Below are 24,277 nucleotides of genomic sequence, written 5' to 3' on the forward strand. Positions count from 1 at the left end.
TTACGTCACCGGGCGCAACCGGGGCCCCTCGGATGTCGCCATGTTTTTGAGGAGAATGTAGAGTTATGCACTGCTTGTGACAGGGCTCTTCGCCATGTTGCTTCTGGGCGGAAGTGGCCCGTTTGGGGCTCGGCCCCTTTAAAGGAGCAGAGACGTGTACAACCTTGGCGATACATTTGGGGTCGCTGGCTTTTGGACGAAGTAGTGCAGTTGTTCGCTGAAGCAGGTCAGTAGCTGGTTACAGTGCGAGGTTTCACCGAAATCGTGTGTTGAAGCCGCCTGGTTCTCAGTAGGTTTCCGAGTGCTTAGCTCTTGAGGCATGTGCTGCTGTTTTTGTGATAGGTAGCTTCGCTGAAAGAAGGATCTGTCCCCTGAGAAAAACTTGTGCGCGCGGTTTTGGCATCTCTGCACTCAGCCATGGGACCAGTAAGGCTAGCTCTCTCTGCACTCACATCCACTCTCCCAAGGTAGTCCTGGCCAAGAAGATGAAGACTGTGCTCACGGAGAATTCCCGGCAGTGCTAGCGCGAATAGACTCTGTGGGTTCTTCTGGATTCTGTTGGTTCCCGGGCTGACAGTAGTCATGGCAATTGGGTTAAAATACTAATGTGGGACAACTTCCAGCATAACTGAGGTTGAAAAACAAAAACAAAAACGGGACAGAGAAAGTAGCCTTCACCCTGCTACCGAGTTCGCGTGCACGCCAGCTTTCTGCTAATATGCACACATTAAATGCTTGACTGGCACAAGGAACAACAGAGGTCCTGGGAACCTGACAAGGCGAGAAATGTAACTACTGTGTGCAGCGAATTGATTCTTCAGAAGTAAAGGATGAGATTATCTTCTGAGCCAATGCCTACCTGCTTTGGTCAGATGTGCAAAACTCATGTTCCACCAGGCATAGCACAGACATGCAGCATGAATTGTAGGAAAAAATGGGACTGACAGAAAGGGTAGCTGAGGGAGAGGTGAACAGAAGGAAACAGTGACAGCCCAGGATGAAGCCCCAAGGCTGTGTTCTTTTTCAACCTGGAGTCGGTAGACCTGGCCCCATACTTTCACCAGGCTGGCCATACAGAAATTCACCTGCCTCTGCCTCCCCAAGCCCAGCTGTTTTCACCTTTTTATATACATCAGTTTTATTTATCAGTGGGTGGCTGAAGCACAGAGTTTGGAAAAGGATTCCACAGGTCCTCACTCCCCTCTCACCCACAGGAGGCTTTGAGGTCACCAAGCCCTTCCTGGAAGCATCAGCATTAATTTTTGGACCTACTGTGTAGTCGAACTACTATGAGGGTCTCATAGCGAACAGGATAGGTACTGTTCCCACCTTATGACTGTGAGAGAGCAGCCAACAACTCAAATGTCAGCCTCTGTGTTGAAAACCTTTGCATAGGCCAAGGAACCAGGCTGGGTGGAGTCAGAGGGGAATTCTTTCATCTGTGACAGAGAAGTGTATAGGATGCCAGCCCAGCCTTGCCTGCAGGTCATAAGTGCACCTCGTGAGAACATGTGCAGACTGGAGACCTCCAGGCTAACTAATCCAGATGGGGACAACAGGAGACTACAAGAGGGTTAATAGCAGTGACATGGTCTTTACCCTGCCCACCCGCAGGGACTTTGCAGTCTGTCCTCAGAGCAGCAGTCCTGGTGACGCCAATAAAGGTGTCACGTGTCACAGCAAGAGGTTCTTGTCTTGCTTGTTTTTACCACCTGAGTTCTCAAATTGCAAAGGAACAGGAACACCTTGCTATTAAGAAAGGGCCTGACCCTGCCTCTGTGGTCAGCAGGCCAAATCACTTCAGCTTAGGAGGAAAGGCCTGTCCCAGCAGATATTGGTCCCCACATACTCCCAGAGGACACAGCTCCTGAAAGGTTCCTACCTTCTTAACAAGGGTAAGGAAGCTTGAACTGAGGCTCAGAGGTAGGGACTTCCTTTCCTCTGCTGGGACTCAGACTTTGGGTAAGTCCTTTCCCTACTACAACCCTCAGCTTCTCTGCCTAGAAGTTTATCAGGCTGGTCTCTGAGGCTTCTGCTGGGGCCCCTACCTACCTGTTATGTAAATCTGCCCAGGGAGAGATTTCACTTGTGGATCTGCACCCTTACAAAAGGAACAAGTAGCAAGCTGTTTGTCACACCTGGGCCTGCCACCAACCCCCGTGGGCTGGGAACCTTCAGGAAGAGCTGCAAAGTCACTTCTTTGTGCTCAGCCTATTCCAAGGTCAAGGGGCCTGCGTCTCTATCCTTTGTTGCTTAGCTGTTAGGCTATAATTTCTCTCAGGGAATATTTATATTATGTGATCTCTTTTACTGTTTAAGAAAGCAGGGATGGACTCATTATTGAACAAGAGACTTTTGCAGGGGAGGTCTTGTGTCAAAAAAAAAGAGTTTTATTTTTAATAATGTGTGATTGTGTGTGTGTGTATTTATGTACTCATGCAGTCTGGAGGCATTAAATACCCCTGAAGGGCTGGAGTTCCTTGTGAGCCAGCTGGTGTGCTGGGAATCAAATTTAGGTCTTCTGTAAAAGCAGTACGGCTCCTAACCACTGGGCCATCTCCCCAGCCCTGGGTAATAGGCTGTTGTGGAAAGCTGTGGGTTTCTGTGGTAATTGGTTTCTTGTTAACTGCAGGTTACTGCATTCATACAAGGAGCATGGCATGACCCGGGTTGGACTGTTGGGTTGGTTGGTTTATATGTGCCTCTAGGGATCAAGGCCAGGCTCTTGCACATGCTGCACTGATTCTCTGCCACTCTACAAATGGGTAAACTGAGCCTGCAGGCTGTGCCCTGGTGGCCCATGTTCTATAGCTAGTGCACTAGTGGAGCTGGGGTTACCTCACCTAAGACCAAGCTTCATTTTTTTTTTCTCCTTGTCATGGAATGGGACAAGTCTTAACCAAGCATGATGTTGCTTCTCCTGCCTCCATTTTCCATGGGCACCATGCTTAGTGTTGTCTCAGTGAGTGGCCATGTCCTGGCAGTCTGAGCTGAGCAGGGGAAGTGCAAACATTCTCTAAGGGATCAGAGTGCACTGCATGTGACAAACTATGTTGCCTTGAACACCGTGTCCCCATGGAGAAGGTCCCAGTCTTCCTAAGTGACTTAGGTAATACAGGGAGGCTGAAGAGCCCTGGTCACCGTGCCTATACTGCAGGGTGCAGCTGAACAGGCATGTAGTTCCCGGGGAGCCCAAGCTTCTTGTGGTCTGGGAAGCTGTAGAAGATGGGGCATCTGCTCCTAGGGCAAGCATCTGAGGAAAGAGTTGGGATTCTAGGAAAAGGTGAGCAGAGAGTGTTGTGAACCCTACCTCAGGCATTCTGGGATGAGTGGGTTTGTTTGCTTTGGTTTGGTTTGGTTTTTACTCTGGAGTAAAGTAAGGGCAACAACTTCTCTGCAGCTGTAGTCCTGCTCCTTACCAGACAACAGGCCAGAGGGACAAGTATTGGGGCAATTATTTTATTTTTATAATTTATTCATTTGTTTTACTTTATTTTATTTTTTAAGACAAGGCCTCAACTGTGTAGTCCTGGCTGACCTGAAACTCACTATGTATGTCAAACTGGCCTCAAACTTACAGAGCTCTGCCTGTTGATTGCTGGGATTAAAACTCATAGACTACCATATCTGGTGCTCTGTGTGTGTGTGTGTGTGTGTTTATTTTGCCTGAATATATGTCTGTTCATCCCTAGGACTGCTGGGAGTCAAACCTGAGTCCTTTGGAAGAGTAACTACGGACTGAGATGTCTCTCCAGCCCACAACTTTATTATTTGTTTGTATGTTTGTTTGGTTTGGTTTTTTGAGACAGGGTTTCTCTGTGTAGTCCTGGCTGTCCTGGAACTCACTCTGTAGACCAGACTGGCTTCAAACTCAGAGGTCCACCTGCCATGTGCCTCCTGAGTGCTGGGATTAAAGGTTCATACCACCACTGCCAGGCAAAAGGTAGGGCTTTGGATTTTGTTTTGTTTATTTTGTTATTTATTCTCTGTATGTCCTAAAGAAAGGGGAACATGGTGGCTGCAGAGTCAGGACTCAGCCAACTCCCAAGGTCAGGCTGAGATGGTGCTGCATTTTATCTAGAGTCAACACAGCCTACTAGACAAGAATATATAATGGGGGTTAGCAGTCAGGACACAGCTGACATCAGCACCAAGTTACTGGAGCGTTCCAGGTGTCCAAGTGTCATCCATAAGCATGCTGGTGAAGCTAACTGTCTAGACTCAGGGAGGTGCCCCTCTGATCCCTGCCCTAGTGGGATGGTCTCCTTAGTGTACCCAAGCACCTGCATTGTCCACATGGTAACGCTTCTCTGGTGAGTTGTTTAAGATAGGATATTTCTGTGTAGCTCTGACCAGCCTGGAACTTGCTGTATAGACCAAGTTGACTTTGAACTACAGAGATCTGCCTGCTTTGCTTCCCAAGTGCTGGGATTAGAGGTGTGCACCACCATGCCTGGCTGGCTTTATTTATTTATTTATTTACTTACTTACTTACTTACTTACTTACTTACTTACTTATTTATTTTTAGCTTGTGTGTATGAGTGCTTCACCTGCATGTATGCCTGTCTTATTAGGGTTTTTATTGCAGCGATGAAACATCATGGCCAAAAAGCAAGTTGGGGAGGAAGGGTTTTGCCATTCATCATTGGAGGAGGTCAGGACAGGAACTCAAACAGGGCAGGAACCTGAAGGTAGGAGCTGACGCATGCATAGGCCGTGGAGGAGTGCTGCTTACTAGCTTGTTTTCCTTGGCTTGTTCGGGCTGCTCTTTTATACCACCCAGGGCCACCTGCCCAGGACTGGTTCTACCCACAATGGGCTAGGTTCTCTCACATCAATCACTAATTAAGAGAACACCCACTTCCAGGGATGAGGGTGGAGGGTTGGTTTTCATGTCTTTAATCCCAGCACTCAGGAGGCAGAGGCAGGTGGATCTCTGTGAGTCTGAGGCCAGCCTGGTCTACAAAGCAAGTTCCAGGACAGCCCAGGATACACGGAGTAACTGTGTCTTGAAAGAAACAAAAAAGAAAACACCCTACAGGCCTGCCTATAGTCTGATCAAATTGAGCCATTTTCTCAGTTGATGCTCCCTCTTCTCCAGTGACTCTAGCTTGTGTCAAGTTAACATATAATTAGACAGCTCAGTGTCTGTGCACCATGTACATGGACATCTGCTGTCCACAGACACCAGATGAGACTCCTGTCCCCAGGAGCTAGAGTTACAGAAGGTACGTGTGAGCCTTCATATGGCTTCTAGGAACCAACCCCAGGTCCTCTGCAAGAGCAGTCAGTGCTCTGAATTGCTGAGACATCTTTCCAGCCCCTTATTTTACTTATTTTGTTTTGTTTTCAGATGGTCTTACTTTGTAGTCCTGGGTATCCTGGAACTTGCTCTGTAGACCAGGCTAGCCTTGAACTCAGAGATCTACCCGCCTCTGCTTCCCAATTGCTGGGATTAAAGGTTTCCACCACCACTGTCTGGCTCATTTTTTAACTGTGTGTGTGTGTGTGTGTGTGTGTGCATGTGTGCACATGTGTGTGTGTGTGTGTGTGTGTGTGTGTGCACGTGTTTAGGTTTGTGCTTAGAAGCCAGATAAGGATGTCAGATCCCCTGGCGCTGGAGTTACAGGTGCTTGTAGGCCATTTGACATGGGTGCTAGAAACCAAATCTTGGTTCTCTGAAAGAGCAGCGTGTACTCGTAACCTCGGAGCTGCCCTCCGGGCTCCCAGCACCACTGCAGCCAACCCTTTCCACTGCACCCGCCCTGTGGATTTTACAGTCCATCAATTCTTCATGATTTTGGGTAAACGTTCAGACTTGTACCACTGTCACCACGATCCACTTATGACCAGAAGTCACTTAGGCCTGTGACATTATTCCTCGTTTGCACCTCACTATCTTAAGCCTCAGGCTAACACTCATCTACTTCAAGTCTTTGTGGAGTTCGAAACCTTGCTAAAAACCGAACCCAGATCTGCTCATGCCAGACAAGTGCTTTACTGACAAACCGTATCTCCAGCACTATGGTCTTTTTTTTTTTCCTAAAAAATCAGGAGACTTGCAAGAGAGCTCAGTTGTTAAGTGCTTGCTGCATGAAGGCCTGAGTTCAATTCCCAGCGCTCGTGAAAGAAAAACCTGGCACACCTGTAGTGCCTCCTGGGGAGCTGGAGACAAGGTGCTCCTGAGGAATGATACCCTAGGCTAACCTCTGGCCTGCACACAACAGCCACACCTGTTACTGTGCACACATGAACATACATGCACACTGAACACACACTCACAAATCAAAGAATATACAAGACTATAAGTTCCCAAACCCAACCCAGAAGATCCAGTGTTTATAATTCAGTAGTGTCTCTCCAAACACTCTTCAGCATAACCATTCATTCATAATAAGCAGTCTCACAGCACTATTCCGATAAGATTTAATTAAATAACCCTGGTTCTTAACACAGTTCAAATGTCAGTGACTATAAAGTTCATCACCAATAGCTGCATAACATGAACTTTGTAGTCAGCTCCTCCCCCACAGATCTCGTGGAACAACAGGTTGCATCTGATGGGCAACCAGTCGTAACATGCCCCCGCCTCCTGTGTCAGGGTCTGATTAGTCACTGTATTTGTTCAGGGACAGGCAGCGAAGCTTACTGTCACTAAATGAAGAAATCAGATGAGCCATGTAGCCTCTCACAAAGTAGATTATCAGAAGAGCAAGCAGAGACTCAAGTACGGGTAAGCAAGGGCCTTGGACATGGGACAGCACATTTGCATGAGACTAAATAGCTGGCCTTGGGAACAGGAACACTGTAGGTGTCCTTGTTGGAAAATTTCATTTGCAGTGAGAGAAACTTCCCAAGTGCACACTGACTGACACCAGTAGGAAAGCTATTCTTAAGCTGGAGAGGCCTAGAGATTTATTTATTCATGTGTTGCTGCTTGGACAGAGCCCAGGCCTGGGCCTTGCTAGTCAAGAGCGCCAACTGCTGAGCTGCAGGCCCAGCCTTTACACTTTTTTTTTTTTTTTAAGACAAGGTCTTATTACGTAGGTAGTTTGGGTTCTGTTAAAATGACTGTGACTCTGGGGCTGCCAAGATGGCTAAGCAGGCAACAACATCTGCCACCAACTTGGCTGACCTGAGTTTTACCCTCAGAACCTACATGATGGAAGGAGAAAACTGACTCTTCCACATATGAGCGGTGGTAACATGCACACACACATACCAACACAGATAATAAGTAAATAACATACTTGGGCTGGAAAGATGGCTTAAAGGTTAAGAGCACTGACTGCTCTTCCAAAGGTCCTGAGTTCAATTCCCAGCAACAAAATGGTGGGTCGCAACCATCTAGAGTGAGATCTGGTACCCCCTTCTGGTGTGTATGTACACATGCAGGTAGAACAGTGCATAAATAATAAATAAGTGATTTTTTAAAATAAATAAATAACATAATTAAAAATAAAACCTCATGATCCTCCTGCCTACCAAAGTACATGCTACAGACATGTGACACTATGCCTAGCCCTAATCACCTTTTTTTTTAAAGTGTTATGTATCTATAAGTTGTATGGAAAGTAAGAGCCTTTTAATTATATTTTTAAAAAATCCCTCAAACAAACCAAATAATCACTTCCTGTTCCCTCTCTACATCTCCTGCTGAGTAGCCACCTCTGCACTGGTTGGGTGCTATAGTCATCCTGTGGGAGGAGTCCTGCAGTATGTGGCCTTGTGTGACTGGTGTCTTTTACTGACAACGTATGTTTCTGTAAATAATAGCATGTAAGAATAAATTTCACTGTATGACTATACTCTAGTTTATTCAACCATTCACAAACATTTGGGGATTATTTTCTACATGTGCTTAAAAAGGTATTTATTTTATGTGTTTTCCTGCATGCAGTGTGTGTGTAGAGGCCAGGAGAGGGTGTAGTGTTCCCAGTACTGGGAATACAGATGGTTGTGAGCCACCATATGGGTGCTAGGAACTGAACCGAGGTCCTCTGCTAGAGCAACAAGTGCTTTTAATCACTGAGGCATCTCTCTAGCCCCCTTTTCTCCATTTTAACTAATGAATGATGCTGCTCTAGGTCAGAGGTGTAGCTCAATGGTAGAGCTCATGCTTACATGACATGAACTCATAATATTCAGTCCCCAGCACTGCATAGAAATAATAACACTGCTTTAAGAAAAAAGGCTCATGACAGATCTTGCTTGGATATCACTTTTCAGTTCTTCAAGTAAATTGCCAGATCACAGGTAAGTCTGGAAGTCATAAAAATGAAATACTTAACTGGGTGTGTTGGTATACACCTGTGACTTCAGCATTCAGAGATCACAAGTTTGAGGCCATCCTGGACTACAATAGTCAGATCCTGTTTTGTTTTGTTTTTTAAGTTTGTGTGTGGCAGAAAAAAAAGAGGGAAGGGGGAAGGAAAGAAAAGAAAGAAACCATATGTATACTCTAAAATCTTTATCTTGGCCCTTAGAGAAAGGTCAGGTCTCACTATAGAGGAACAAATATATACTGGGGAGTAGCTAACAAACACACGGGATGGTGAACATGCCTGGAGGGCTCTGGCAGGCCATGAGCCTCAGGGTAGGCGTAATGAAGTATGTGTGGGTTTGGATTCTTATACGGTAGAGAAGCAGCCTTGTCTAACTTCACAACTGTTTTTCTTCTGCTGTACCCAGACAGTGGCCAAAAACAGCATGAGGCAACTGTAGTAAATAGACACATTGTCAAGCCAGGCGCAATGGCACATGCCCATAATCCCAGCACTCTGGGAGGCAGAGGCAGATGGATCTCTGTAACTTCGAGGTCAGCCATGTCCAGAAAGTGAGTCCAGGACAGCCAAGGCTACACAGAGAAACCCTGTCTCAAACAAAACAAAACAAAAAACAAAAACCCACAATGTCCTCTTGTATAGCCAAAGGCTACCTTGAAAGTTAGTGTGTAGGCCAATCTAGCCTCAAACTCAGAGCCTCTTGTGTCTGCATCCTGAATGCAGGACTATAGACCTGTACTATACCCAACTATACTTGGCAGGATCTTACTACATAGCCCAAGCTGACTTCAAATTTGCAATCAGGGATGGAGAAATGGCTCAGTGGTTAAGAGTACTATCAAAACTTTCAGAAGATAGGGGTTAGGTTTCCAGCACTTAGCTAGGAGCTCACAACCATCTGTAACTCCAGTTACAGCAGATAAAGGGCACCCCTTCTGACCTCTTAGGGCACTGTATGCACGTGCTACCAGGCTTATATACAGACAAAATACAGGCTTAATAAACAAGCTTTCAATGTTCCTGCTTCATCCTCCTGAGGATTACTGGTATGCACCCATGCCTGGCTCGGGTTTTAGTGTGCACACATGCCTGGCTCAAGTTTTTGCTACTTTAGCTCATACATTTAGTCCTATGAGATACTGAGTTCATTTTTTTTTATTAGTTTATTCTCTCATATATTACATCCTGACCAGTTTCCCCTTTTTCTTCTCCCAGTTTCTTCCCTCCCCTTCTCCCTCCTCCACTCTCTTCCTTCAGAAAATGGCAGGCTTCCCAGTGATAACAACCAAACATGTCATATCAAGTTGTAATAACATTTGCACCTTCCTCATATTAAGGCTGGATGAAGCAACCCAGTAGGAGGACAAGGGTCCCCAAAGCATCAGAAACAACCTTGATCCCTCTGTTAGGAGTCCCACAAAAACAGCATGCTACACAACTATAGCATATATGTAGAGGACCTAGATTAGAACCATACAGACTCCCTGATTGTCAGTTCAGTCTCCCCTTCCGAAACCCAAAAAGTAAAGAAGTGATTCCTAATGATATTCTGCTATACTTGTAGACAGGAGCCTTCTATAATCACCACTAGAAAGGCTCCATCCAGCAACTGATGGAAACAGATACAGAAACTGAGCTTAGGTGGATCACAGTGAATACTGTGGAAGAAGGGGCGGAAGGATTGGAGAAGCCAGAAGGGTCAGGGACACCATGAGAAGAGCCCCAGAATAAACAATCCTGAGTTCATTTTTTGATATGTGATGTGAGGTAGTGATTTTTTTTAACTTTGAGGCTGGCCTCAACTTTCAAGCTTCTTGCCCTAGTCTCAGGTGTCAGGACTACAGGCATGCAACACCATATTCACTCCAAATGCATTCTTTTCTGTACAGGTATAGTACAGAGAGATCTCAGAAATGGTTATTCTTTGGTTCAGCTCCCTCAAGTAGAGCCTGGGAGCTTTTGAGGAACGAGAGCCCACACACATTTAATGACCTGGACCAAACCACAGGGATTACAAATTCTGAAGCCTATCCATGCAACAGCCTCAATAATTGCCAGTAAAGTTCTGACTAATCCATTCATTTACCAATCAGAATTATGCCAGTTTGTAGAGTGATGGTGAGTGTATGGGTGTGGGTGGATGTCATAATTTTGCTATTACTGGTTGGCCTGAAACTTGCTATGTAGATCAAGATGGACTCAAACTTGTGGCAATCCCACTGCCTCTATTTCCCCAAGTGCTGGGATTATGAACATGCACCACCATACCTGGCTCAATTTTTTGCCTTTTAAGACTTTACCCTTTTAGGACAGACATGGTGGCGCACACCTTTAATCCCAGCGCTTGGGAGGCAGAGGCAGGTGGATCACTGAGTTCGAGACTAGCTTGTTCTACAAAATGAGTCCAGGACAGCCAAGGCTACACAGAGAAACCCTGTCTTGAAAAACCAAAGCAAACAAAACAAAAAGGAAGAAAGAAAGAAAGAAAGAAAGAAAGAAAGAAAGAAAGAAAGAAAGAAAGAAAGGAAGGAAGGAAGGAAGGAAGGAAGGAAGGAAGGAAAGAAGGAAGAAAAGAAAAGAAAGGGAAAAAAAATGAAATTCTGCTTTTCATTTCTCCAATGCTCAGAATATAGGCCAGTTGCTTGTGGGCCCTCAGTCTCCTGATATTGTAGTTCATTAACAGACTGAGTACACACCTTTTGCCTGAGGATGAACTTTGTTATCATTTCAGGCTAGTGTTAATGTTCAGTTCATCCAGCAGCATTTGTTAAATAATATGTTCTTTCCCAAAGAATTGTCTTGGCCTCTCTAGGAATAATCACCTATGAGCATGATAGTTGGTTTGGAAATTGTTGGTTCCTTTGCAGTGCCCTGCATGCCTGTCCTTCAGCCAGTTCCCTTTTATTATTTTATTTTTTGGACCTTCAGCTCTGCTCTGTAGCGAACTTTGAAACTGTGTAGTGTGTATCAACCTTTTCAGAGCTGTCTGTTGGGTTTTATGTTGTGGTGTTGTTTTTTTGCTTTGGTTTTTTACTTTTATTTGGTTTTTGTTTGTTTTGTTTGAGATAGGTCTTACTCTGCAGCTCAGGCTGGACTAGAAGTTAGTAGTGATCCTCCTGCCTCTGCCTCAAGTGCTAGGGTTATAGACATGCAACACCACATAGCTACTCCCCCACCTTTTTCTTTTATTTACGTTTATCCCTGTAGTTTCTGTCAGTTTGAGTTTGTGCGATGTAGATCTGTGGTGTTGTTCACCAGGTTCTTCAGTCCCGTGTGTAGCAATCCAATGGAGGGACCCAGGTTAGACTCACTGTGCTAGCAGAAATGCTGCGTGTGTGTTTCCAGAATTGGAACATGAGTATGGGTTGGTGCTCTCTGTGTTGTTAGCCTCTGCCAATGACCTTCATTAGGGTCACTTTACCCTTGGAGGCAATTTGAATTGTAAAGTACCACTATGTGATTGAGATGATTAAGGGGAAGACTCAGGCAGTAAAGCACTGGCCTGGTGCTCAGTGATTCTATGTTGTTGTTGTTGTTAGAACTGTTTGTGGGACTCAAGTCCCTGGCTTGGAGCCATATTCTAGCCTAGGCTGCCTGCCCTTCTCTGCCCCTGGAGGGGAAGTCTACAGTGCCTGTGGATCTGGGAGGCATGTTGAGGAGTACAGCAGCCATCTCAGTGCACCTGGCGTGTCCACTCTGGGGAAGGAAGGCTGGAGCCTCACTCACTCGGTGTTTGCACCAGTCTGTAAGTGTTCTGCATAGCACTCTACCACATTCATGGCCCTCGGGGTTCCTGGGATCTGGCTTGGCCTTGCCTTTAAAGCTGTGCAAGAGCCTGCTCTTCCAGAAGCCTTTTCAGGTTATAGCTGTCTTGTCACCTCTCTTGGTCCTGCTTCTCTCATCTGGAACTTAACTCTGCATGGATACTTGGTTTGTCAGCTCTTGTCTGCCCACCCATTATCCCAGTGCCTCACCCAGCTCATGGTACACAGTGGGTGTACGATTCATCTTGGTTGGCTGTTTGTGTTATGCACAGCTCAAGAACAGCACCATTCCCTGATTTATCCAAACTGACTGCCATTGCAAAGGCCACTCTCTTGAGTAGCCCAAAATTGTGGAATTCCAGTTTTCTCTCTCCTTCTCAAAGCCATTCAACTCCACTCACTTCTGTTCACTCATTTTGTGCCCTGTACCCTCCCCACCTCAGCTCTGTCCTTCAACACTCCCACTGTCAGGCCTCATTCATTCATTCATTCATTCATTCATTCATTCATTCATATTGTCTCTCCCTCCTTCCCTTCTTCCCTTTCTCTCCCTCTCTCTGCTATACCCAGTTGAATAATCATTCAAGGTACATGGTGTCATGCTGTTGTCAACAGGAAGAGGTTCTGCTGCTGTGGAGATGAATTTGGGAAATGCCAATGAAGCTGTAGGTTAGAGACAGGCTCAAATTCAGAAATGATGAAGTGTGAAGTATGCACTTGTCAGAATCAATCAAAAGCCAAAAAGAGCTAGAAATAAAACACCCAGGGCTGACAGATGGCTCATCAGCTGAAGGTACCTGCCAGCAATCCTGATGATGTAAGTTAGGTGCCTGGGACTCACATAGTGGGAACTAACAGTCAATTCCTACAAGTTGTCCTCTGACCTCCACACATGCTGTAATGTGTATACCCCCAAAATAAGTAAATTATAACTTTAGAAAATCTCAAATCCAGTCAAATAATGTGATGTCTGTGCACATCAAACAGAGAACCAAACAAAACTCAGAAGAAAAGCAAAAAGAGAGAAAGAGTCTCTGAGCAACTGGGCGGCCCCTTTCCTACAGCTTCACCACTACTCTTGTGCAATCATAATGTGCATGCATGCATATATAGACATATATATGCACATATACATATATATGGGCATCTTTATTTCTTATTTTTAAAGACATGGTGTCAGGTAGTATGGGCTGGCCCCAAACTCATTACGTAGCTGTGCATGACCCCCTGACCCTCCTATTTCTTAAATGCTGAGGAGACAGGTATGTGCTGTCATGCCTGGTTATGTAGTGCTGGGGACCGAACTCAGGGCTCACAGGATGCAGGCACTCAGCCCACTGGGCTACAGTCCCAGCCCTAGGGTACTGAAAAAAAAAAGTACTTGTAACCAGTGGTAGTGCTGGTAGTGCATGCCTTTAATCCCAGCACTTGGGAAGCAGAGATAGGTGGATATGTGTGAGCTTGAGGACAACCTGGTCTACAGAGCTAGTTCTAGGACAACCAAACAACACAGAGAAACCCTGTTAATTAATTGATTAATTAAAAAATATAGGGGCTGGAGAGATGACCCACAATTAAGAGCACTCCAGAGGACCCAGGTTCAATTCTCAGCACCCACATGGCAGCTCACAACTGTTGTAATTAGTTCCCAGCAACCTGACACCATTATACCAATATAAGTAAATTAGATAGATAGATAGATAGATAGATAGATAGATAGATAGATAAAAACAATAATTATAAAGAAGAAAAACTAAAATATTTGCTAACCAACATACCAAAGAAAATCATGCCTCACATTTTGGTTATACTGAGGTAGTCTCAGGACCACCTATTTGAGCTTGCTGGTCTACAATGAGTTCTAGCTCTTGACACTATCCAGGATTCAGTGAAAGTGCAGGGCACAAAGCTGCCAAAGATGCTGTGTGCCAGGCCCCAAGTGTTCCCATCCCTAGAAGTCTGAGACTGCTGAGGAACCTCATACATCACACATGGCCCAAGGCTTCTCTGGATGGTGTCTGGTGCCAAGATTGTTGTCACAGGATGGGCAGGCTCCTCTGAGCCTCTGTGTGCCTTGTGTCCTCATGTCTTGTGTGCATATCACCTCCAGTGACTGTTATGGGGACTTAGCAGGTCTTGACAGTCATGGTTTTCTGCTAGCCACAGCAGGTAGTGTCCAAACATGGGAGTCTACCGCTGCTCTCTCCTGGGCCTAACTGAGCAAACCCTTCACCAGAGTTCAAACTTGGCCTGGAGTAAGCAGTCCTGAGTCCCTGTATGTTTGTTGTGTGACCTTGAACACACTACCTCCTATGCCCACTCCAAGCTCTCATCTGTACAAGGAACCCAGCCAGATCATCCTAAGTGTATGAACAAGCCTAGGAAGACCTTTGCCAATACAAGTGACCACTGTTCCTGGTACCATCATTCCCCCCCCCTCCTCACATTCCTCTTCCTCAGCCTTTCTGGGGTCACCTGTAACCTGGTCATCAGGGCTCTATCTCAGGACACACGGAGTCAGGACTGGTGGGCTCCATCTTCACAGCCTCCCTCGGGTGGGTGGTAGAGCCTGGAAGGGTGATGGAGCCCTACAAGAAGTCAGTACGAGTAGTCTTAGAGAGCAGGTTCCAGCTAGCCTGGCTACCTGAGCCTGGGTCTCCACCCATTTCAGCAAAGCAGAGGGCGGGGCTGTGATCTTAAAGTCACTGACAACCTGGGGTTGCTCACATACCACACCAGGAGATTTTCACACTGATCTTCCCTTCTCTGTATCCAGCTCACCATGGCCAAACAGCTGCAGGCTCGAAGGCTGGACGGGATCGATCACAACCCCTGGTGAGCTGATGGGTTGAGAAGGTCTCTGGGTGTCCCTTCTCCCATGGGGGGACCATCCTTCATTTGTAGTAACTCAGTGTAACCGGGATGGGTAGATGACAGTTACAGCAGAGGAGAGGCAAGGCACAAGGTAGTGGATAAGCCTCAAATCTCAGCATCCCCTGCTTGGCTGGACAGGAGACACTGGTACAAAATGGAGATGGTTTTAGCTCCCTGAAGGGCCCTGTAGACTAGCAACAGCTACAAATCAGGCAGCAGATCATGACCTACACAGATGATAACTGATCCTCCACTCCATACCTATGGCTTCCACACATCTGGGGATTCAAAACCAAAAACATTTTTTAAAAAAACTCATCCTTGTACCTGGAGAGATAGTTTGACAGGTATGAATACATGTTGCATCTGTTAGAGTTCTTGGGTTCAGATCCTAGTACACATTTTCAAAAAGGTGGGCCCAGCCATGCCTCTTTGTAGGCCCAGTGCTCTGGGGAACAGAAACAGGAAGACTGCTGGGGCTTGCTCTTCAGCACCCTAGCTCCAGGTTCAGTGAGACCTTATCTCAAGGGAGTAAAGAGAGTCATAGATCACTTACACACACATGTACTTACACATGCTGTACACACGTGCACACACTGAGAAGAGGAAAATGTACACCCTTACTGAACAGAAAGACAGTTTTTCTTGCCCTGTCACTGAGCAATACAGTATAACAGCTATTTACACGGCACATACAGTGACTGAGAGTGCGTAACCTAGAGATGAGGTGTGTGGGAAGGGCTGAGATGTACCTCAGTGCACCAGGGCCTGTTTGGCTTGTGCAAGGCTCTGGGCTTCAGGCCCAGCATGGGGGAGAAAGAGAAAAGGGCTTAGATCATATGAAAACGATCATACACTTAGGTCATATGCATATGCAAATGTTACAGTAAGAGATTTGATCTTTTGCCAGTTTGAATATCCTGGGTGGAGGAGGTCTGAAACCCATTTCTCCACAAATGCTAAGGGTCAGTCTTCATTTTATTTCATAGGTGCTTTGGATGAGATAAGCTAAGAAATATGATAGAGGCTGGAGAGATAACTCAGTGGTTAGGTGCTTGCCATGAACACATGAAGACCAGGGTTCAGATCCCCAGAACCCATGTAAATGCCTGGTAATTGTGGCTCACTATCTGTAATTCCAGCCTTGAAAGACAGACGAGGGATCCCCAGAGCAAAGTGGCTAGACTAGCCACTTTGCCGGCAAGCTCCGGATTTGACTGAGACCCTGTATCATTGAATAAGGTGGAAGAACAATGGAGAATGATGCCGTCAACCTTAGTACTCTACCTGCACACACATGTGTATGCCCACACATACACATGACAGTGGAAAAGAAGAAGGAAGTATGATAAAGGCCAGTGTTTCCCCCTCAGTGCTGGGGAGTGGACCCAGGGCTCCTGGGTGGCCCTGGCTGTACTAGAACACACTCTGTAGACCAGGCAGGCCTCAAACTCTGGGATCCAACTACTTCTGCCTCTGGAGTGCTAAGATTAAAGACCCGTGCTACCACCACCCAGCAGGGGCCATCTTCCTTTCAGACTTCCTTATGGGTAGCATTTGTATTTTACAAAGTTCCTCAGATGTTCTGTGGCTGGGAACTAGGGAGCCATGCCTGGGTCCCCTGCCAAGTCTGGCTGTCCTCTGGGGTCACACTAGACTATGAATCTTTTAAGTGGATGGGTAGGCACACAGCTATAGTTAAAGTGAAGTCTTGCCCTGCAATGCCACAGGAAAAGTCAGAGCCACTGCCCTCTCATCTTTGGGATTCACACACAAAATAGTGATATAACACACACACACACACACACACACACACACACACACACACACCACACACACATTAGTGGGAGCCACGCCAAGCAGTGCTGTAGCTGATTTTCCAACAGAAACCCCTTAGATCCGCTTAGCAGTGCGCCTGATGTGTTCTTTCCATGGTCTTGCCATGCCCCATTCTGTCAGAACTTAGATCCACAGCACTGTCCACAGACCCAGTCTCAGACACATATTACAGTCTGTGCTGGTGACTATTTGGCTATTAGTTTGGGGGCTGAAGGATGGCCTCCTCAGAGAGAAGTGATGACCTCCTAAGCTGAAGAGCCTGAGTTTGGATCAGCTGACTGTACAGGTATTCCCTGTGACCCCGGCACTGGGGGGTGTAGGGAGAGGTGAGTCCCTGGAAACTCCCTGGCCGGCACTTTACACGGAATTCTGGGCCAGTGAGACACCTTGCCTTGACCAAAAAGGTGGAATGTCCTGGAGGAATGACACCCAAGGTTGTCCTCTGACTCAGTGCACTCCTGTACCCACACCTAAACATACACACATCCTGACTCCACAGCCTCCACCTGGGGTCATGTAATTCACCAGGCAACACACAGGACTCAGAGAATGTCTTCTGCTCACCCCCAAGCTTATTATGAAGGCCATTGCCAAGTTAGAAAGGAATAGGCTGGCACTGCCTGGCACTCAGCTCCATAGTCTCACAGTGGCACTCGGTCACACAGGCCACCAGGTGGTGATGTGAGGCAAGTGTTTCACGCTATGCTGGGGTCTCCAAGTAATACATCACCGCACCCCATTCAGCAGGTGTCTCTGAAGCATAAGGGCAGCCAGGGCGTGGCTTGGGGAGCTTTGCCGGGCTTTCCCTCCAGTGCAGCAGGGAAGAAATGACAGGGTAAAGGACAGGCTGTAGCATGTGACACCCCAGTCGCCTGCTTGCCAACTACATGGTTTTAGATACACATGTTTCTTACTGTGGGGCATGGCCAAAGTTTGAAGTCTCCTGGGCTGAGCCATAGAATTGGTTCAGGGCCTGGCTACCTTAAAATAGGGGACCCACACATGTAGGGTAGAGGTATGCTACCTGTCTCTCATACATGTTCACCCTGACCTGCAAACAAGCAGATGTATCCCTGGGAGGAACGGGTAACCTCTCAGTGCCTGATTTTCTGTTTGTTGCCAGGGTGGAGTTTATCAAACTGTCAAGTGAGTATGATGCTGTGAACTTGGGCCAGGGCTTCCCTGACTTCTCACCTCCGGACTTTGCTGTGCAAGCTTTTCAGCAGGCCACCAGTGGGGACTTCATGCTCAACCAGTACACCATGGCATTTGTGAGTCTCCCGCCTCTCCTGAGTTCAGCATCCTTCAGTAACTGAGAGTCCTATGTCCTGCACCTCAGATTTCCAGTGCAAGAGGCAGGTCAGGGACCTTCACCACCAAAACATCTGCCCCAGACTTCGAGGAAGCAGGAAGTGGCACATGTAGTGGAAGGGGAGCTTCCAGAGAAGCTGGTTGTAAAAGTAACTTTTATTCACCTGAAGCAATTGTCATCTCTCTGCTAACCTAGACCTCTAGCATCCATGAAATCTAATCTAGGCCTAGAATGTTTTCAGCCTCTGGGATGTACTGCTAAATAAGGTTACCCTTTCTGGTTCAGAAAGAACCAGAATCAGAGTTGAATCAGTTGGCTGATTCAACTCAGCTGCTTTGGCTCAAACTCCTCTCCTAGCTGACTGAATAAATCTGACTTCTCTCAGCTTCTGACTTTTTGCTCTGCTTGGCCTCAAACTAACTCTAGCAATCTGTTCTAATCTTCTGCTCCTTTGCAATGCTTACTATTTTTTAACTCGAATGGACTCATTCTGTATGTAATATAATGTAACCTGATTGTCACTAAAGAAAGTATCCTGGACATCCTTCCAGCCACAGCCTCAGTCCTTTTTTTTTTTTTTTTTTAAATCCCTAACACAGGGCCTTGTGGATGCCAAGTGCTTATTCTCCCGTTGAGCTGCAATGCAGCTCCCCACCTCTTTTTTTTTTTTTTTAAGATTTATTTATTTATTTATTATTTATACAGTGCTCTGCCTGCAGGACAGAAGAGGGCACCAGATCACACTAAAGATGGTTATTGAGCCACCATGTGGTTCCTGGGAATTGAACTCAAGACCTTTGGAAGAGCAGCCAATGTTCTTAACCTCTGAGCCATCTCTCCAGCCCCCTTCACTTCTTTTTTTAAGAATTTCATACAGGGGGCTGGAGAGATGGCTCAGAGGTTAAGAACTCTGACTGTTCTTCCAAAGGTCCTGAGTTCAATTCCAAACAACCAGATAGTGGCTCACAACCATCTATAGTGAGATCTGGTGCCCTCTTCTGGTGCAAAGGCAAACATCAGGCAGAATGCTGTATGAATAATAAATAAATCTTAAAAAAAAAACAAAACAAAGAATTTCATACATCAGTATTATAGTGACATTTCCACTCTTCCCTCCCAGTCTTCCAACTCCTTCTGTGCCAGCACTCCCTCTCAAATTCATGATCTCTTTATTATTATAGTTAGATATGTATAAGGATATACAACCTGATGAATCCATTTAATATTAGTGTTTAGAGTTGACCACTTGAGATTAGATAACCTATCAGGGTGGAGAAGACTGATTCTCCCTCTCTCAGAGCCACTGATTGTCTGTTTATTCAGCTGGGCACAGATTTCCCATGTCCGTGTTGGCATGTCTACTGGTCTTGTCATTGTGCAGGATTTGTTGAAATTCCATGGGCGTGGCTTCCCTTGGATAGTGTATAGAGGACACTCTCTCTCAGCATATATCCTGGTCCCGGGCTCCTATGGTCTTTCCACCCACTCTTCTGGGATGTTCCCTGAGTCTTAGATGTAGGAGTTACGGTCTAAATTTCTTAGGTGGAGTTTTGTACCCTGGAGTCAGTTTTTCTCTGCATTTCCCTCACATGTTTAAATAACTGTTTGCTCTCTTCTGCCACCTGATGTGTCATGTTTAATAACCCAATCCACGCTAGTGGGCTGCTGTCAGCCTGGAGCCCAGGGTCCTGACTCTTCCCTTTGGAACATCCAGGCACTGATGTGTGCTGGAATGAAGTAAATTTATTTGTTTGTTTTCAAGACAGGGTTTCTCTATGTACCTCTGGCTGTCCTGGAACTCACTCTGGAAACTAGGCTGGCTTGAACTCACAAAGATCTGCCTGCCTCTACTTTCTGAGTGCTGGGATTAAAGGCATGCACCACCGTTGTCCAGCTATTTATTTTATGTGTGTCTGTATGTGAGTATGTACACATAAGTGCAGATACCACAGAAGACCAGCGGTGGCAGACCCCCTGAAACTGGAGTTACAGGTGGTTGTGAGCTGCCTTATGTGTGTGCTGGAAACTGAACCTAGGTCCTCTGACAGAGCAACATGTGCTCTTCACCACTGAGCCATCTCTACATCCTTTAAGATAAACTTGCATGTAAAATTAATGACTTGAAAGTTAGATGTGGCGGTGCACACCATTCATCCCAGCACTTGGGAGGCAGAGGCAGGCGGATCTCTGTGAGTTTGAGGCCAGACTGCCCAGCAAAGCAAGTCCAGGACAACCAGAGCTACACAGAGACACCCTGTCTTGCAAAACAAAAGGGGGGGGGCTGAGAGAAATGGCTCAGCAGCTAAGAGCACTGTCTGCTCTTCCAAAGGTCCTGAGTTCAATTCCCAACAACCACATAACCATCTATAATGAGATCTGGTGCCCTCTTCTGTGTACGCATGCAGGCAGGCAGAGTACTGTATAAATAATAATAAATCTTTAAAAAAGAAAAAAAAAGAAAAATACATTCCTGCACCTCATTCTCTATAACATTGGGCAAGGTAGTTTTTTCCTCTGGGGTTCCATTTTTAATGCATCTTTTGGTTGCAGGGCTTCGAGAGGTCAGGTGAGCACACACGTCCACTTTAAATGCACAGGGACGTGTGACGTTTTTGTTGCCATGTCAACATCAGGCTCTCCCCACATCCCAGCTCTGAATTGGAATCCAGCCCAAAAAAGTTGACTTTGCTAGAAAGTGCTAGATGGCCAGGGCAGCTGAGCTGGAGGAGTCTAGGCCAATCCTGGGTACCTGACCTGTCTGTCTTGGTAGGGCTACCCACCACTGACAAAGATCCTGGCAAGTTTCTTTGGCAAGCTGCTGGGACAAGAGTTGGACCCACTCAAGAATGTGCTGGTGACAGTGGGTGCCTACGGGGCCTTGTTCTCAGCCTTTCAGGCCCTGGTGGATGAAGGAGATGAGGTGAGAGGTGAAGCCTGACTAGGGTGGGATGAGTCTTAGCTCAGTGCTGACTCTAGCAAATCTGACCCTTGAACCAGGTCATCATCATAGAACCTGCTTTTGATTGTTATGAACCCATGACACTGATGGCTGGAGGTCACCCTGTGTTTGTGCCCCTCAGGCAGGTAAGGGATGCTGGGTGGTAAGGGTGGGTTGAGGGACCGAGGGAATGAGTTGGGCTAGATCCTGGGATATGGGACAAGGGACAAGGGAAGGGAGTCCCCTGAACTGGGAGGATGGAGGTGGAGTCCAGCACTGAGGGAGAGATGGGAAGAGATGCATAAGGAGATGAGTTGCTGTCAGGAAAGTAAATGCTGCTGCCCCTCGCACCTCCTCTTGTAGAGCCCTGCTCCTAAGGGACAACTAGAATCCAGCAATGACTGGCAACTGGACCCCACAGAACTGGCCAGCAAATTCACACCTCGCACCAAGGCCCTGGTCCTCAACACACCTAACAACCCTTTGGGAAAGGTACCAGGGGCCCATTCAGAGACCTTGGCAAGCTGAGTTTCTCTCGTGATCTGGAGCATGAGCTCTCTCCAGCCTGGTACCTGTGTGAAGTGGGAGGGCTGAATGCCTTGAACTGTGAGAACCAACCCTCCCAGAGGTGTGAAGGCTTAGGAACATGGGCTAAGTGCCTCACTCCCAGGGAGCTTTGGAAGAGTGACTTTACAGTGGGATCCAGAGATAGCCAGTCCCACAGGGTCAGTATTACAGAGCTAGATGCAATACTGACCAATATTGCATTCCAATATTGCAAAGAGATATCCAGAGAAGGCCTAAGACCTAGAATGGTCTTGTACTTTGAACAGGCTCTGCACTTGGAGATAGTCCCAGTACACAGCTGTGACCTTGGCTCCAACAGGTGTTCTCTAAGATGGAGCTGGAGCTGGTGGCTGATCTGTGCCAGCAGCATGATGTCCTGTGCATCTCTGATGAGGTCTACCAGTGGCTGGTCTATGATGGGCACCAGCACGTCAGCATCGGTGAGCCGGGCCTGCCACAGCTTCCCCTGGACACCTGAGTAGGGCTTGAGCCCAAGCTCAGAGAAGCCTAGGCCTCAGGACCCAGGGCTGTGGAACTGTGCACTGTTGTGACCATGGGCAGGGACTTTCCCTCCCTGAGGTCTAAGGAGTGCAGTAGCATCTACTTCCCGTCAGGAGCAGGAAAAGGAATGGGTCCTGTCAGCAGCTAGGTGGATACCAGTCCTCAGTTAAGAGGCTGTGCTTGCCCCTGGGTCCCCTCCCTCTACCTTGTCCACTTTAGCATTTGCTCTTGTTGGCTTCCGGCAGCCAGCCTCCCTGACATGTGGGGACGGACCCTGACCATCGGAAGTGCAGGCAAAACCTTCAGTGCTACGGGCTGGAAGGTAAGTGTGACCACTTGGCAGGTGACAGCAGTGGGAGGATTGAGAAAAGCCTCCTCTGGCTCTGAGGACCCCACTGACTGTGTCCTGGTCTAGGTGGGCTGGGTTATGGGTCCAGATCACATCATGAAGCACCTGCGGACTGTGCACCAGAACTCTATCTTCCACTGCCCCACCCAGGCCCAGGTGAGGAGGGCAGGGTGCTCTATGGTCCAGAAAGGCGACAGAGAAAGCCCACAGACAGGTTATAACTGACCTGTCTGTCCATCTGTCCTGTCCAGGCCGCAGTAGCCCAGTGCTTTGAGCGGGAGCAGCAACACTTCGGACAACCCAGCAGCTACTTTTTGCAGCTCCCACAGGCCATGCAGTTAAACCGAGACCACATGATCCGTAGCCTGCAGTCTGTGGGCCTCAAGCCCTTAATCCCCCAGGGCGGCTACTTCCTCATTGTAGACATCTCAGACTTCAGTGAGTGGGACTAGCCATGTCACTCAAGATTTGAGGAGGTATCAAAGTTGGCTGGGACTCAGTATGACCTCTTCTGTTGCCCCAGAGAGCAAGATGCCTGACCTGCCTGGAGCTGTGGATGAGCCCTATGACAGACGCTTTGTCAAGTGGATGATCAAAAACAAGGTAGGCTGGGCCTCTTGCCAGGGCCAGTAGCTATAGTCGCACAGGCTGTGTGCTGTTCAAGAGTGTCAAGAACACCAGCCAAACCTTTTCCATGACTCGTGATACAAGGCTGACTGTGAAGCTCCTTTCTCACCTACACAGAGAAGCCATGCTGACTCCAGGAGAGCCTGGCCTTCTCTCCTATACAGTGAGACTATAGCTCATTTCCGCTCCTGCTCCTGCTCAGAGCTCTGAGGTTCAAATTTAGTTCTTCCCCAACTCTACCCCGGCATGCTGCACAGTCCCTTCTCTCTCTCTCTCTCTCTCTCTCTGCTCCCTGGAAGGAAGCTAGTGTGATGCCCTGGGGCTTCTCTCCTGACCATCACAGCAGATGAAGGGGACACACTGAGCCCTTCCTCTCTGTCCCTTGAGTTGATGTCTTAGGGCTTCTTCCTCCCCAGGGCCTGGTGGCCATCCCTGCCTCCATCTTCTTCAGTCAACCTCATCAGAAGGAATTTGACCACTACGTCCGATTTTGTTTTGTGAAGGTAAGAGAAGGCTGGGAGAACCTCGATGGGCCTGGTTAGCCACTGAGGAGGGCAAGAGAAGGCTCATTGTGTGTCTTGCAGGATGAGGCCACACTCCAGGCCATGGATGGGAGGCTGCAGAAGTGGAAAGGAGAGCCCCAGCCCTGAGGCCACCTTCAGCCCTGCCTCACACATGGAGGCCTCAGCTGTGCCTCATCATAGGGATGGCGATGGAGGGCCCAGCTGTATGACTGGGCATGTTTCCAGGAAAGAGGGCATTTATTTGGGGGTTTCAGCAATCTTTTCCCATAGTGTCTGCACAGCTGTCTTGTGTTGGGGTCCTGTTCTGGGCCTTACGCTACTCATCTGTGAGTTGTTGTGGCCCCACCGCCTGGAACAATAAAGGATAGATAACAGCCCAACCCCAGGCCTCCCTATCTTAGCCCTGTTGAGGCTCATTAGCTTCGCTAACTAACTCTTCTCCTGTGACCTCGGGTGTTGCTTCTGATTTGATTGCTTTTGTTCCTAATAAAGTTTTAAGTTATTGGAACCCTAAAGGCAGTTTTTCCCTTCCTTTGGACTGCCTGCTGGAGAGGGCTTGGAATAGTTAGAAGGGACCCCAGAACACCTGAAATCCTACAACCTTCCTTATGGAGTGAGACAGAGAGAACTGGAAACTTGGAACTCATCTAAAGTCACAGGGCTTGTTCATGGAACCCAGATTCAAACCCAAGCTGT

At 47.3% G+C, this 24,277-nt stretch overlaps 1 protein-coding gene across 17 annotated transcripts; it reads left to right on the forward strand.

The window, feature by feature from the left end:
* Window positions 1-44: 44 nt before the first annotated feature.
* Kyat1 (kynurenine aminotransferase 1) lies at window positions 45-24,096 on the forward strand. Of its 17 annotated transcripts, XM_055599786.1 has the most exons (16): window positions 1,747-3,283; window positions 3,693-3,943; window positions 4,590-4,692; window positions 5,355-6,734; window positions 14,827-14,885; window positions 17,887-18,034; window positions 20,846-20,995; window positions 21,073-21,159; window positions 21,377-21,505; window positions 21,900-22,020; window positions 22,327-22,403; window positions 22,497-22,586; window positions 22,682-22,868; window positions 22,954-23,033; window positions 23,474-23,560; window positions 23,642-24,096. In XM_055599786.1, the coding sequence occupies exons 4-16, from the start codon at window positions 6,660-6,662 to the stop codon at window positions 23,705-23,707; spliced, it is 1,356 nt and encodes a 451-aa protein (XP_055455761.1). In that variant the 5' UTR covers window positions 1,747-3,283; window positions 3,693-3,943; window positions 4,590-4,692; window positions 5,355-6,659; the 3' UTR covers window positions 23,708-24,096. The 17 variants fall into 17 exon arrangements, with proteins under 17 accessions (XP_055455752.1, XP_055455756.1, XP_055455764.1 ...); XM_055599777.1 differs by lacking the exons at window positions 1,747-3,283; window positions 4,590-4,692; window positions 5,355-6,734 and adding exons at window positions 45-226; window positions 11,826-12,031; XM_055599775.1 differs by lacking the exons at window positions 4,590-4,692; window positions 5,355-6,734 and adding an exon at window positions 11,826-12,031 and having other exon boundaries at window positions 1,746-3,283.
* The last annotated feature ends 181 nt before the right edge of the window (window positions 24,097-24,277 follow it).

Source organism: Psammomys obesus, unplaced genomic scaffold (genome assembly GCF_907164565.1).
Source record: "Psammomys obesus unplaced genomic scaffold, mPsaObe1.curated_primary_1811, whole genome shotgun sequence".
Classification (NCBI taxonomy): Eukaryota; Metazoa; Chordata; class Mammalia; order Rodentia; family Muridae; genus Psammomys; species Psammomys obesus.